We start from the raw sequence: 14211 nt of genomic DNA on the forward strand, positions 1-14211 counted from the left end.
GAGGTTACTGTTTAGAAATAGTGGTTGTATGTATGTATTGTCAGGAGTGTCCAAACTTTTTTGAATAAGATAATTTCACTGGCTCCTGACTCCCCACTTCTCGTAATGGGCTGGTAGGGGCCACAAGTTTTACGGAAATCAGCTTGGCTAAGAACAACAAGCCTTGCTGTTTGCTGCCAGCCGGCTCAAAAACTAACAACCAGAGAAAAGTTTGATCTCATTTTGAACCAGAGCATCTGCTGATTAATTCCAAACCTGATATGTTGTGATTCGCTAAAGTTAGGTGTGATATGGGACAGTGTATGTCTTTGTTATGTATGTGTTTGTTTTTTTTTTTGCCATCTTGACTGTAAGGGAGCCAAGTAGGACAATTCTGGCTGCAGCCTGGTCTTGTTCCGTCCTTCTGTGCTCGAGTGTTTTGCTTGTTCCATTTTATAGACTTAAAGATTTTGTTTGTGAAACGTCTGCTGCTGGCTTGGCTACCTGGTGAAGATCTGCACTTTACTAAGTGTACGTCTGTAGTTAACTAGACGACAGTTCTACAAAGTAGATCAGTTTGGATCATAAACTTGCACCAATAATACACATTGGCCTTGTGTTCACAGTATTTACACCTAGGTATGAAACAATCCACACTCTGTTCTGCATGATGGCAGCTTACAGACTTATTTTCTGAGTTGTCACAGGAGCTTCCTTTTGATTACATTTGAACTGGTGGGTTTTGCCTCTAAAGTTTTGCTTCTAAAGTTGAATGAAAAATGGGAATGCAATGGAATTATTTTATCATGCATTATGAATTTAGAATTTAAATTTTTTTTTTTTTTAATTTTAAGATTTAAATTCTTCCATGTTTTTGTATTGCAGTACATTAAAGCTTTCTACAATAAGACATGGAATGAGAGATATGGGGAGCCTCTTCCAGCAGAGACAGCCACCCTCCTCTGGTCCGTCACAGTGTCCATATTTGCCATTGGAGGTCTTCTTGGAGCGCTGTCTGTCTCCATAATCCTCAAAGTGCTGGGAAGGTGAGTTGGCTTACTTGCAATTATAATCAAGTTTTGTTATCAAACAGAAAGTGTTTCTCTAACACTTGTATCCTGGAACGTGAATCCTAGAATTTAATTAGCAGACAGCTTTGAGTTAAATCCAGGTTTCCTGATATCACAGCTCTCACTCACTTGTAGATGCTAAACCACTCTTGCACAGTTTCAGTTTAGAAGATCAGACCAAGATGCGTAAACCTAAAGAGACTGACTGATAACTGTGATCATCTGATTCATAAATTCTACAGGATCCCGACATGCACAAAAATACTGCATTTACAATACAGTGATGGGAAATAAGGAGCACTGAGATATTTATAGACAGGCATAGTTACTTAACTCTCCATTCAAGTAAAATCACTTATTTACATTTGTAATGACACTCTTTGCTCACTCTGACATTATAACAGAGCTTCTTACAATCAGCAGGAAGCAGATAATAAGTGAGTTATTATTCTGTCATTTTTTTATCTCCAGATGTAGCAGCAGAAACATTGTGTTGTATTTAAAATCATCTTGAAGCTATTCACACGTTCATCTTCATATATCTGTGTGGTAATTAGAGAGAGATAAATCTTTATTAATCCGCAATAGAGATATTCATTTATCGCAGCAGCTTGTAGCACTAACAGTAAAACCAGATAAGAGCAATTAAAAATATACATATATGCTAAAAATATATATTTATATATATAAATATATTACCTTTTCTGTACTGACTCTAAAATATGATTCAGCAAATAGGGGTCCAGGGGCCTAATTGGCCCCTGTGGTGAGGCAAAACTTGATCTAGATTAACCTTCATCCCAGTATAAAACACATGCATGTTTCATTGGTTGGTTGAAACTTCAGTGCTTCCCTCTTTTAGAGCTTAGAAGACAATGCTGCTGGTTGCTGTCTCTGTCCATTTTTGTCAGACTCTTAGTTATCACTTTCTTTTTTTAGCCTCAATACTTTATACACCTTTTTTTTATTCTCTTTCTGACAGTCCCATTGCTCCCAGTCAGGAAATACTGTGAGCTGTGGTCTCACACAGGCACTCCTGTGTGCCACCACAAACATCATGCCAGTAGTTTAACTAGTCCTTCTGTTTGATGTCTCTCAGTGGGACAATATTAACACAGTCCTGTCCTGCCCAGTTTTTGTCCCAGGAGGCTACAAAGTTTTTGACAGGTTGGATTCTGTTACTATTTACTCAGATGTTGGCACCCTCCATCATCATATTTTGCAGCCTGACACACACTGAAGTTTTCTTGAGGATGGTGCTGTGCAAACTGAAATGTCATGTCAGTCTTCAGCATTCAAAACAACAGCCAGGTTGCAGCAAAGATGCTCCCCGCCAGCATCTCCCAACTTCTTTGTTCGTTGTGACAGGAGGAAGCAGCGTGAAGCGTGTTCGACACAGCCAGGCAGGCGGCGCAATTATTGTTCAGGAGCAGGTTCAGTCGTCTGGTCTCCTCTTCCAACAAGTTACAGTTTTCCAGTGTTTGATTTTGGAAGCATGTTCTGCTGCTTGTTCTCCACCTGCAACAGTCAGTGTGTTCTTCAGGAGCAGCTGCTGTTTTCAGCCCAAGATAGGGTGGAGTTTACGAGCCTGTATTAAAAAAAAACTTCAGTCGGCCACACTCCTTTCACAAATGGGAAAATATTTCAGTTAAGAAATTGCGTCAGCTGACTGATCTACTTCGTTATATCTTGGCAGTCAATATTATGTACATTTGCCCAGTATATTTGTTTCGTCACGTACTATGTTGTGCAATCTGTTAGTTTTAGGTTTTCTACTTCCTGAGCAAAAACAAATTCCACATCCTTTTTTCTCTGTTCTCTCTTGTTGTATATCCCCTATTTTAAGTTTTTGTTTCTTCCTATGGCACAGACAGTCTACTATGAAACTTTCTGGCAGTAAACACTAGCAGCCCCACCAAGAGATGTTTGAAAACTCCTGTTAAGGATCTCACGTTTGGTATTATTGTGGGCTGCCTGAGTGCACCATTACTTTAAGTCTAGTGAGGAGAAGAAGAAGCGAACATTAAGACTGGCCTTTAGTTGATCCAGAACCTGTATTGCACACATGAAAGGTTTGCTGACGATGTCATTGCACCCACATCATGATTCATTTGGCCCTGACCTGAGGACTGTTGAAACATAAAACACCTTTCAGTCTTTAGAAGTATATGAAGATAATTTGGATTTGATCATACATTAATCTGCTTACCTCAGACATAAAGCCACTTAAAAGCTTAACCAATCATAAGCAGCCTCCTTTTGAAAATACACATTGATTTTTCTGCATTGCTGGCTCTGAAGAGTAGTACGTCTCACCCCCTTTCTTCATCCTCTGAAGGCCATTCATATTTATATATATATATATAAAAAAATATATAAATTACCTCTTGTTGAAATAACCCTGCATAAAGCTTTCTTTAATAGGAAAGTGATTTTTTCTGGGTTATATCATTCAACTTTTGCCTTTTTGTTTTCTTTTTCTTACTTGCTTTATATTTAATCAGTACTGCATAGTTTTACCATTTGATCACACTCTATCTGGGCACTGGTTAGACTTCATCTACACATATTACCTACACTGTTGTTATACAAAGTCGGCCGAAAATCGGCTAAGTAGTCCTTTAACAATTGCCCCCTGGTGGACCTGTGGGGTGGGAGGGAAATGAACCATGGTTGATAAAATATGATAAAGTGCCCTTGATGGTGGCTTTAAAGTTTAGAAAAGTCAATGCAGTGCCATACAGGCTGCCCTAAATGCTGGAAAACTTTATGCATGCTGGTGCCCTTTTTTTGTTTGCCCCTGCCCATCAGACAGCTTGAGTCTGCCTCTGCCTGTGCCGATATGTGATGTCTTTTTACACCCATATTGTCTTCTTGACTTTAGAAAAGGAACCTTGCTGCTGAATAACTGCTTCGCTGTGGCTGCTGTTCTGCTGCTGACCTTTGGTGAAAGGGCCAAGTCTTTCGAGATGCTCATTGTTGGCCGGTTCATAATAGGGGTGGACTCTGGTAAGTGTTTCATTTACCAGGCTGGAGAAATATGTTTTTACATTCACCACTCACCAGGCGATGCACAAAAGTCAGTGTGGAGCAAACTGCTACATGAGACACAAAGCAGAGATGCACTTGTGTTCCAAGTAACTCATACAAAGTTCCCAAAACTCATTTACACACATTTATTTGAGATGCTGAACACTTCCTCAGAGAAACAAAAACAAACCTCTCAATTCATCTACAGCTTCAAATGAGAGCGACAACCTAACTTTATCTAAGTGAGTGAAAAGAAATGAATACAGGCTTGTTGTATAACTGCACCTCAAGGACAAATCAACATCTGTGGGAAATGGCAGATATCAAGGGTGCTTTGCTTGACAAAGCTATATGCACCGATGGTCCATGAGCTACAGACTATCAGTAAGACTTAGATTACAGGTCTAGCTCGTCCTTCTGAGTGCACATCTCCTATCATGGAGGAAGGGCTTAAAAACAGTGCTCATTCATCCCTGTGATTGTGGGTTATGTTACCTGCTGGCACAAATTTTCCGGGAGATCAAATTGTTATTACCAGAAATTGTCAGACAGCAGCTTGACTTAAACCTGCTGCTGTTTGAAATTGAGAATGTGTAATTGAGACACACTTATTTTTCAAGTTTGATAAGCACTTTGCTCCTGACATACCCCTTGTTTTGGAAAACAAATGCTACCCACACAGTCCACAGTATGTCTGAGGTGTTAACGTTAAAGGTTTAGGAATAAAATCCTGCTCAGCAACAATGTGTGTTCCCTAAAATTAAATGTATTTATTCACTGAGCGCACAATCACAGTCTGTAAACCTTGGAAGCTGATTTGTGCTAAAAGCTCTCTAAGAATGAAATGATCCATCACAACAGGCCGTTTATAAAATACACAGGGCACCTATGTGAGGAACCAAAACATTGCTACACAGTTCAAAACAGCTCAGCATCTCTCAAAAGTTGCTGCTGTATTTTGGATCCTATCACTCAGGTAGCCAAAATGACCTGGCCCAGCATTGGCCCAAACTTGGCACACCAGAAGAAATAAGTTGGACTGCATCAGATTGCCTGACTCGGTTAAGACTTGGGATGAATGAGCACCAGACTTGGGTAAAATAAACTGGCCAGATTGGACTTTAGTATATTGGCTTTTATTTCTTTGTATATTTTCATAGAAAAACAATAGAGGTTGATAAAAAAACAACATATTTTCAAAATAAAAGAAACATAGAGTGATGCTTTCTCCTGATATCACAGCTCTACCCACACATGCTGTAGCAACCACTGTCAGTGTATTATTTCTCTAATTTGGGGTTATATATTGTATTTCACATGAATATGCCTTTTGTCCTATTCATATCAAGATTTTAATGTTTTTTTTTTTTTTTTTGACAGGCATAGCTCTCAGTGCCCTCCCCATGTACCTGGGAGAAATTACGCCAAGACATATTCGAGGTTCCATTGGCCAGTTCAACTCCATCCTGATCTGCTTAGGTGTGTTCACAGGACAAGTGCTGGGGCTGCCTGAGCTGCTGGGTCAGGTCAGTGTTGTTCGAGATTGTAGACTGTAGGAACCTTAGTACTATTTGTAATGTTACCTTTATACTTTTATTAGTTTCTAATGAGACATTTTGAAGTATGGAGCTTAGATAAGCTTTATGCAAACGCTTAAAACTAGAATCAGAAAATCCAAATTAGGGCAACAAATTGGAGCCAGCAGGGTTTAACAATCATATAAGAGCTGCAGTGTTTCCCACAGGGTCTTTTTTTCTTCTTTTTTTGCTAATCTGTGGTCTTACTCTAATATTCGTCGTTTTTGTGGCTCCGTGAATGCAGCGCAGCAGATGTAGTTATTTTTCTCTCCTTCGCAGCTGAATGTCACTCTGAAGTGGATAATTGATCTGTTGATACGTCCACAGCTGATTAGATCAATAGATGAGACGAGGCATTTGCAGGTTTTTGTAAGTGAAAGACAATTTTAGGCTCAGCAGAATGAACGGTTTAGTTTCACTTTTAATGCGCCTGACGTTCTGCTGCACGTCTCTGCTGCTACTACGCTATCAATAACCCAACAGTGTTTTAATATTGCTCTTAATTAAACAGTCCAGCTCCATTGAGACTATGGCGGGACAAATTATGGCAGCACGCCGTAGTTATGGTTATTAATGGGAAACACTGAGCTGCATCTAACGACATTTCCTCTCTGCCTCCAACATTCAGCCACTGTGAATGTTACTGGTAGGAAATTTGTATTGACTAAAGATTAGACGTTGAATTTAGAGGTTCTAACAGAAAAATGTGAACCCGACATGACTTTGGTTGTGCCTTGAGTCTATAAGTGGTATTACTAGATATCTGTTGTTGCAGAAACACTAGTTGTTTGTCTACTAAGAGAAAAGTAGAAGTAGGAAAAGGAATATGATTTTCTCCAGATGTGTTTTCTTCCTCTCTGTAATATAAAAGGGACTGATTCAGGTGGACCTCAAAATGAATGAACTGGAATAGTTATTTATCCATTGATTGACACATTGCAATGCATATCTGAGAACGTCATACGAAACGTCATATGAAAAAAATAAGTTAATTAAATGGTGGCCTGTGACATTTCAAGCTTTAAAGTTCACTTAAACCTTAAAGTCATATAAGTATTGAAAAACAAAACAAAAGAAAAAAGCCTTCACAAATGCATGGCACAAAAATTAAGCACTGAAGTCTGACTTTAATATGGTTTTAGATAATACAGTTGACAGGAGAGGATTACAGAGTAACAGTTATCCAAAAGCCCATGGTGTTATTAAAATGTTAGTGATTTCATTAGATCTTTTGGGTATTTCAGGATGAACAAGCTACAAGGTAAGAAGGTAAGATATACTTGTCAAAGATTAATCTCCCCTTTAAAAAAAATAAAAGATCATTAAAATCACCAAGTTATAACTGGTGATGATCTACTTTCACAACAAAATGATCAGTTATCTAAGCTTATGAATGACAAATACAACACATAAGTGTTAAACACCTCTTTGCATAAGAGTAGAGAACTAGATCTTCATGAAAAAAATCAAGCCAAAAGTTTTATACAAATGATATACTTAATAAACTTTATAAAAATAAAGAAAAAAAACTGTTTTCACAGCCCCCAAAGATATTATCAGAGGAATAGTCATATTTTTCTTTTTTTCCATTCAGCTCTGCTTTTAAAAATCAGTACAGACTCTTTCTTCTCAACGATTTAGCTGCATTTAAAAGTTGAAGGAAATGTTTATGTGAAGGACTGATCACAGAGAAAGATTGGCAATAAAAGCTCTTAAAAGCACAGGCCAAAATGCAGTACCAGTTAATATTCATCACACCTGCTACTACAACATTAAATTTCAAATGTTGGCTTGTTTTAAACAGTGCATTTATGGAAGGAGAACTACTAAGAAGTCACGTCAGTTGAATACCAGCTAAAAAGGGAGGAGGACCAAATGGCAGACATACACACATACGAGTGGCTCAGGTTCAGGTAGTGATTGCTGGAAAGCAAAGGCATAAATAACCCTGACAATGTAATGCACCGACAAAAGGGGCTGGTATGTGTCCTGCAGGGCTGATGAGTGAAAATGGAAACGTGTCAGTGTGTCGGCAGGGAAGGTCAGGTGATGAAAAGGGTGGGAAGAGGTTTATTACAGGAGGTAGTGACTGGATCTGAAATGATAGGGGACTGGGAGGTGGAAAATGGGATGGAGGGAGAATGTAAGGGGCTGAAGAAATGAGGCTGTGGTGTCCTCAGGAGGGACCAAGGCGGACTTTGTGACACCAAAGGGCTGATTTCCCTTTTTTTAAAACAGGAACACAATGGACAATATAAAGACTTGACAAATTAAAAAAAAAAACAAAACTGTATGCCCATCACATAACGATGCTATGAAGCAAAAATCCAATAATATAAAAGAAGTGATCACCTAGAAGTATTCATCCAGACCATTCAGGATTCATTGAAGGGAGAAGTATTTTTAACAAAGTAATATTAAAACAAGGTATACTGTTGATTGAAAATTTCGCAGGAGACTGTCATAAATGACTATCAGATTTCTTGAACAAATGTAGCATTATTTAAATTTTGGCTCATCAATAATGAATTGGACAAAAACTTAAAATATCTCAAAATGTAAAATAATGGGGATTTTTTTGTAAACAATGTATTTAAGCAAAGGAATCAGCAACCAGGCTGTCTCCTATCTCTGTACTTTTTTATTTTAGTTATAGAGATATGAGGTTGCAAAGTATAAAACAACAGTAACATAAAGGGACCTTTAATTAATTAATAACAAATAATCAAATGTAAAATGTATGCTAATGATGCATTTCTTACATTAACACATAGCCTTAACTGAAGATTGTACCAGGTACTACGACTGAAACCAAATCATGATAAAAGCATAAGTGTACAGATTTACAGAAAGTCTAAAACACATTTTAGTCAACACACTCATTGTCTTTCAGACTAATAAATGGACCAGTAGGAACACTGGGAATAAGCATCCTGCAGAAGTTGAATAAAAGTAAATGCCAGAGATTACATCTGATACACATAACATTATCATATGTTAATGTCCTAATCCATTCTGCCATAAGAACGGAGGAGAGTAAAAGAGCAATTTGGATGGAGTAATCAACCACACAAAATAAAAACTTCATTCTTATTCACTACATTTAAGGTATGAAGTCTGAAACACTTAAGCTTGAAAGGTTTAAATAATTCTTTAATATCTGTCAAAATCATGCCATAATCAACATCACCAATTTTAGAAGTTTCCACCCCATTTTAAAAAAAATGGCTTTTTCTTTATGTGCAATGAAAAGTTTCTGATTTTGAATCAGTACTAAAAAGTATAATTTCTCAGAATGTGTGTATATACTAAAAACCCTATAACCAAGTAGTGGTATCAGTATTCTCATAAAAGATAAAAAAGATTCATAAAAGATTACAGTTTAATGGTAAAACATTAAATAAAAACTTTTTTTTTGGTTCATATGTGACTTAATTGATTCTTATAGTACAATTGTGACTTTCATAATCCACAATTCAACCTTAGATATCTCCATACATATAATATGAACCCAGATAAACAAATTCTTGACAACGGCAAAATATGCTGCATATCCGAGGCCTTAAACAGACCAGCTTGTGCAGACTTTGTAAAGATTATGAGGAATCAATCTTGCATCTGCCACGCAATTGTAGCACTTATTTTGGGATCATGTTAAAAATACTGATACTGCATTCTAATGAAAATTATACAATCGATTTAGAAAGTAATTTCAGGAGACTTTCTAATCCTAATCCTTTTTGGAAAAGCCTCTGTAGTAAAGGGTCAAATATCTACACAGGCTATCAGATTTTATAAATCTTCTTTGGATCACACTTGATAATTTAAGAAAAATGTCAAAATACAAATGGGAAACTTAAAAGTTCCTAGAGTGACAGGACCAACCAAGGAAAGGACCGAGATAAAAAAACTAAATATATTATCTGTTGATTAAAACTGACCCAGGTATTCAGTCTGTTTATTTGGGGATTTCAGAGCCTGTAATGTTTGCTGGCTTGTGCGCCTCCTCCCTGTGTTCTTCTGGCATTTTGATGCTATCGAATGCTGCTGACAACTTCCCGTATAGCGACGGTTCGTTTGCATTTCTGTGATACAACCTGGGATGGCTTACGTGTCCTTAATCGCTGATCAGCTTCCTACAATGCCACTCTGAACTCACCTCGGTTTCACCTCAATTTGCAGCTTAATTGTTGTAACTCTCACATCTGCCATGTGATCTTAACAAACTTGCAGCCTCTCATGTGACATCAGTGTGTGATTAGGTTTAAATGCAACAAACCTTTTCATTTGTCAGTAGAGCTGATGAAGCCTCAGGGTGGATGTGTGGTTGACTTCTTAATCTCTACAGCTATAGTCATGAGGAATTGACATCTACGTGTGAGCTCGTACTGGAAAGAAAAAAAGCGGTCACACTCCTCCTCCGCACTTAATGATTTCCTATCACTTTATTTCTGGCTAAATGACTCATTCGTGTCCTCCTCAGCCACTTGAGTATTAAAGTCACGTTTTTAACCTGCGCAGTATTTGATTGGTTCTATCTGTCCCTCGTTTCAATAAGATGGCAACAGGAATTTTCAATCACACCTTGTTTACCCTGGAGGAAGTGTTATCCACTTCCCCTTCTCACCTTAATGGCCACAGGTTTAGCAATTTAGACTCGGCCTGACACATTTTCATGACGGGGAGCCAGTATTCATCACACTTGATTATTCATATGCTTGGTTTTCAGTTTATCTTTTAGGAATAAAAACAGACATTAGCCTGAGGCATTTATGCTTTAAAAGCCAAATTCAGTTGTGCAATGTGAACAGAAAGCCAATGATATGAGGCACTCCACTTCTGGCATGTTCTTTTGACTTTAGCTAACTGCTTACTTTTGGCACTGTATTAAAAATTGATGACTGAATGTATTTCCTACAAAGTGCTTTCCTAAATCCAAAGCATGCACTTCTATCTTTTGGCAGATGCCTCTGTTCAGAAAGTATGAGGGTTGTGATCTGTGGAAATGTGACTCATTGTCAGAGGGTGAACTCTCATGGCTGTTGCTGTTCTTCAGAGTTATGACGAAAGTATTTGTTATGAAACAGATCTGCATTGTGGTGGGAGATTGATTGCTTTTCTGCTTTTAAGTGTTAAGAAACACAAAAAACGGGCAATAGTGGCTGGTTAGTACTTAAGTTTTTAATACAGGTAAACTGTTTTGAAGCACATAATCCCTGTCAAGCTGAAGACACTGGGTACCAAACCGACAATAAAATAAATAAACATAATAAAATTATGAATACTTGATAAAATTGCTGAAGCCTGAAGTCAGTAGGTTGAGGAGTTCAGAGGGCTTTTAATTGCCCCCATTTTCAAGATATTTAGGATAAAAAATAAATGATAAAATCAGTTTAATTTCCATTGAAAGGTAGATGATTAGACGCGTGGCTTGTATTGTTGTAGATCTAGTAAATATTACACAGGTTAACATGTTTTTGTTATCACAATGGTAGAAATACCACATGTAAGTCTCATAAAGGCCAAGGAAGTGCAAGTCTTAAAACCACTAAAAGAACCATAAAGAAAAGGAAACGAGGCGAGTCAAATGATGCTTTGAGTTGTGGATTGTGTGACAAATCAAATAAAAATATATGAGCTGTGCAAAATGTATTGATGCTTATGTACACACATTCAGTGATGTTGATGAAATCATTAGGTTTTTTTCAGGTCTTTCAACATCATACACCCTCATTAGACACCAGCTTGTGTCCAGATGGCTAGGGAGCTAATTTGCCCCCCATAGTTCTCCTCTCTGGAGCCAAAGCCATCTTGAGGCGTTCTTTGCTGCTCTGTTGGTGTTGCTGATGGCTCCTCCCTCCCCCTCTCCTTCGGTGCCCAATGAACTGAAGGCTCTGGTCAGAGATTGGGCTGAAAAGCCCAAGCGTCCAGCCTCGCCTGGAAGACTCTTTGCTCTCCATCTGGCTTGTTAACAAACACTGACCAGTCCCTAATGGTGAGCTTCTTTTCAAATGCCGCTTCCAGGGGGTCTACCCAGGAGACCGTTAGCTCCACAGACCTGTTTATTTGGTCGATTCAGACAGGACAACAATTTCTGGTCTCCGGGTGGTGGTGACAATGCGTTTGAGGAACTTCAATTGTTACTCAAGCTTCACCAACAGCTGCCGGTCTCTCGCAGAGGCCAGGGTGCCTGCAGATGTTATCGCAGCGAGTCTGAGCTGCTCCCCAGCTCTGACGAATGTCATAGAAAAAAATTATTGAAGTTTTTGGTAGTGTCAGTCAGTTTGGAAAACTCTGAAACCCTATCTCGCTTATGACGTAAATAGTGGAACACTAACACAGTGTTTCCATGAGCATTTTGTTATAAAAATGCCAGACATTAAATTGACACACTTATTGCTAATAAAACCCACTGGGTTTAAGAAGATAAATTACCTTTGAAGTCATCTGTTTTCCTTGGCGTGAACTGTGTGACTGCTTTGTCCAATAACCACTGCAACAACTGTTTCTGCACACCCACTGAGACAAGATGGCAAGGGACTGTGCAGCATCTGGATCGGTCTGCGCATTTTTTTTGCATATGATAACATACTTCAAAGCCACAGACAAATAGGCTTCATCCTCATCCTTTTTTGCTTTCAGCTTATTCTTTGTACCGTAACGTATATTCACAACAGTATTGCACATTTCCCGCTGTGAGTTTGTTTTCATTCCAGTTATGACTTAAGAGCAGCAAACACACCTCTAAGCCTGTTATTTTTGGGTGAAGCTCCTTTTTACATAATTTTTATATTATTGCTTTTGCCCATATTCCATAAGGGCTTGAGGATTGTTGTAATTTATCTCTTTTCTATTTGCTTTTCACATATCTTCCACAATTATTCTTTGTATCTAATTTAATTTAAAAATATGCAATTCTATGCCATGTTTCTTGCTTTGGATTAAATGTGACTGCCACTTTTTAAGCTGCTGAATTTGATGCCTGACCTTAAAAAGCAGAAGGTAAAATATTTCCAAACCAAATTTTTTCCTCTCCAAATTAATGGGTTGAGTTTCAAGTAAAGTGAAGGAAAATCAATACTGTTTGAAATCCCCCCATTCTGGGTTGTATTTTCAGAGGAGTTCTTAGCTCTTGTTTTCTTTCTCAGTCACTTAATGCTGACATTTACACACGGGCATAGTGTCCAAGCTACCCGCGAAGTAGTACTCATTTTTAATTTATAACTGTTGGTTTATCCCATCCATTATTTCGACCTGCAGACCCCCACCTTTATAAATATCATATGGAGTCTCAATGCAGTCATTGTTATGTATTCTTGTCACCTCTGTCATACCCTTCAGGGCCACCTGTTTCCTTGTTATTTGAGCGCGAGCATCACAGACATCGATGACATATCCGATGATAATGCCACCATGGTCTTTGCAAGACTTTGGTTACGAGACTCAAACAGGTTCCCTCTCAGCGGAGGCTTCTGTTAATGGGAGCTGGTCCAAGTTGTCACTTTGTGTGGTGCAAAATGGTGATAAGTTTTGACAAATGATAATTACTCTAACCTTGATGCGTAGCCGCTGACCTTCTCCCAGTAGGAAAACATGTTTGTTTCGGCATAACAGCGAGAGTAGGCTTTTAGCCAGTCTGTCACCGAACTCCACTGAGACGCTGAACTCATCAGCATGCCTCATACGCAGTTTACACCAGTAAGGTTACACTCAGCCGCCTTAATAGGCCTTTATCTACAGACTACTCTATATCATCCATCACACCTGCCTTTGGCTTCACAGGGTTGTGTAAATGGACAACAAAAATCGATGGATTGTTATATGTGAGGATGGTCAATGTAGTGCAATGCATTTTAGATGGCTGCGACACTGGGTATCAGACACTAGAGTAATGCAGTATCCGTAATTACTTTGAAATTAGGTAATGTGTGTGTACTGCTTGTGTATGCTTTCAGCTCTCTGAAATTTTAGGGCCCATTTATGCTCAATGTTAGATTTATATATGGACACGGGCCGAACCTTCTGTCTGTAGTCTGCAGTCTGTAGTCTTCATTTCGTACATATTTGTGCATATTTTCCGAAAGCTTACAGATATGGACAGGATGCAGCAGTACCACTGGAGATAGTGGGGGCAGTGTACTCAAGCGAGATATGACTGTAGCAGGCGACAGAGACTTTTAAAAAATGGTGGAACGGAACAAATCAATAAAAAATTTCACCCATAAGCGAGCCTTTGCAGTACACAGTATTTGGTACATCCACACAGCAGGAACAACCAGCAGAACTAGGGTGACATAAGTGAAGAGTCGCAACTTGCCCAATTGAAAGAAATTCCTGAAGACCTCTCTTTGTTTTTTTTCTTGTAGTTGGGTGAGATGTCCAAGGTGGCTTGTTTTGTTCCCAGTGCCCAACCTCTACTTTTCTACTTATGAATTAAACATAAAGCATAAAGCCTTAGCCATATTGCCAACTTCTAAGGAAACTTTGCTTTGCAGAGCCTATTTTATGCGCTCCCAAACAGTTGATGGAAATGTGTCTAATTTGCATCTCTTTAG

General features: G+C 38.5%; 1 protein-coding gene across 3 annotated transcripts in view; it reads left to right on the forward strand.

Annotated features, from left to right (window-relative positions):
• slc2a9l2 (solute carrier family 2 member 9, like 2) overlaps positions 1-14211 on the forward strand; it is a 133142-nt gene that overhangs the window by 40900 nt on the left and 78031 nt on the right. For all 3 annotated transcript variants that reach the window (XM_042495739.2, XM_088086366.1, XM_088086371.1), the window contains 3 exons: positions 865-1025; positions 3934-4058; positions 5460-5605. In XM_042495739.2, coding sequence (XP_042351673.2) covers positions 865-1025; positions 3934-4058; positions 5460-5605 — 432 coding nt within the window. The remainder of the gene's footprint in view (positions 1-864; positions 1026-3933; positions 4059-5459; positions 5606-14211) is intronic.

Source organism: Plectropomus leopardus, chromosome 2, assembly GCF_026936395.1.
Source record: "Plectropomus leopardus strain MGB_pleo_1.0 chromosome 2, ASM2693639v1, whole genome shotgun sequence".
Taxonomy (NCBI): domain Eukaryota; kingdom Metazoa; phylum Chordata; class Actinopteri; order Perciformes; family Serranidae; genus Plectropomus; species Plectropomus leopardus.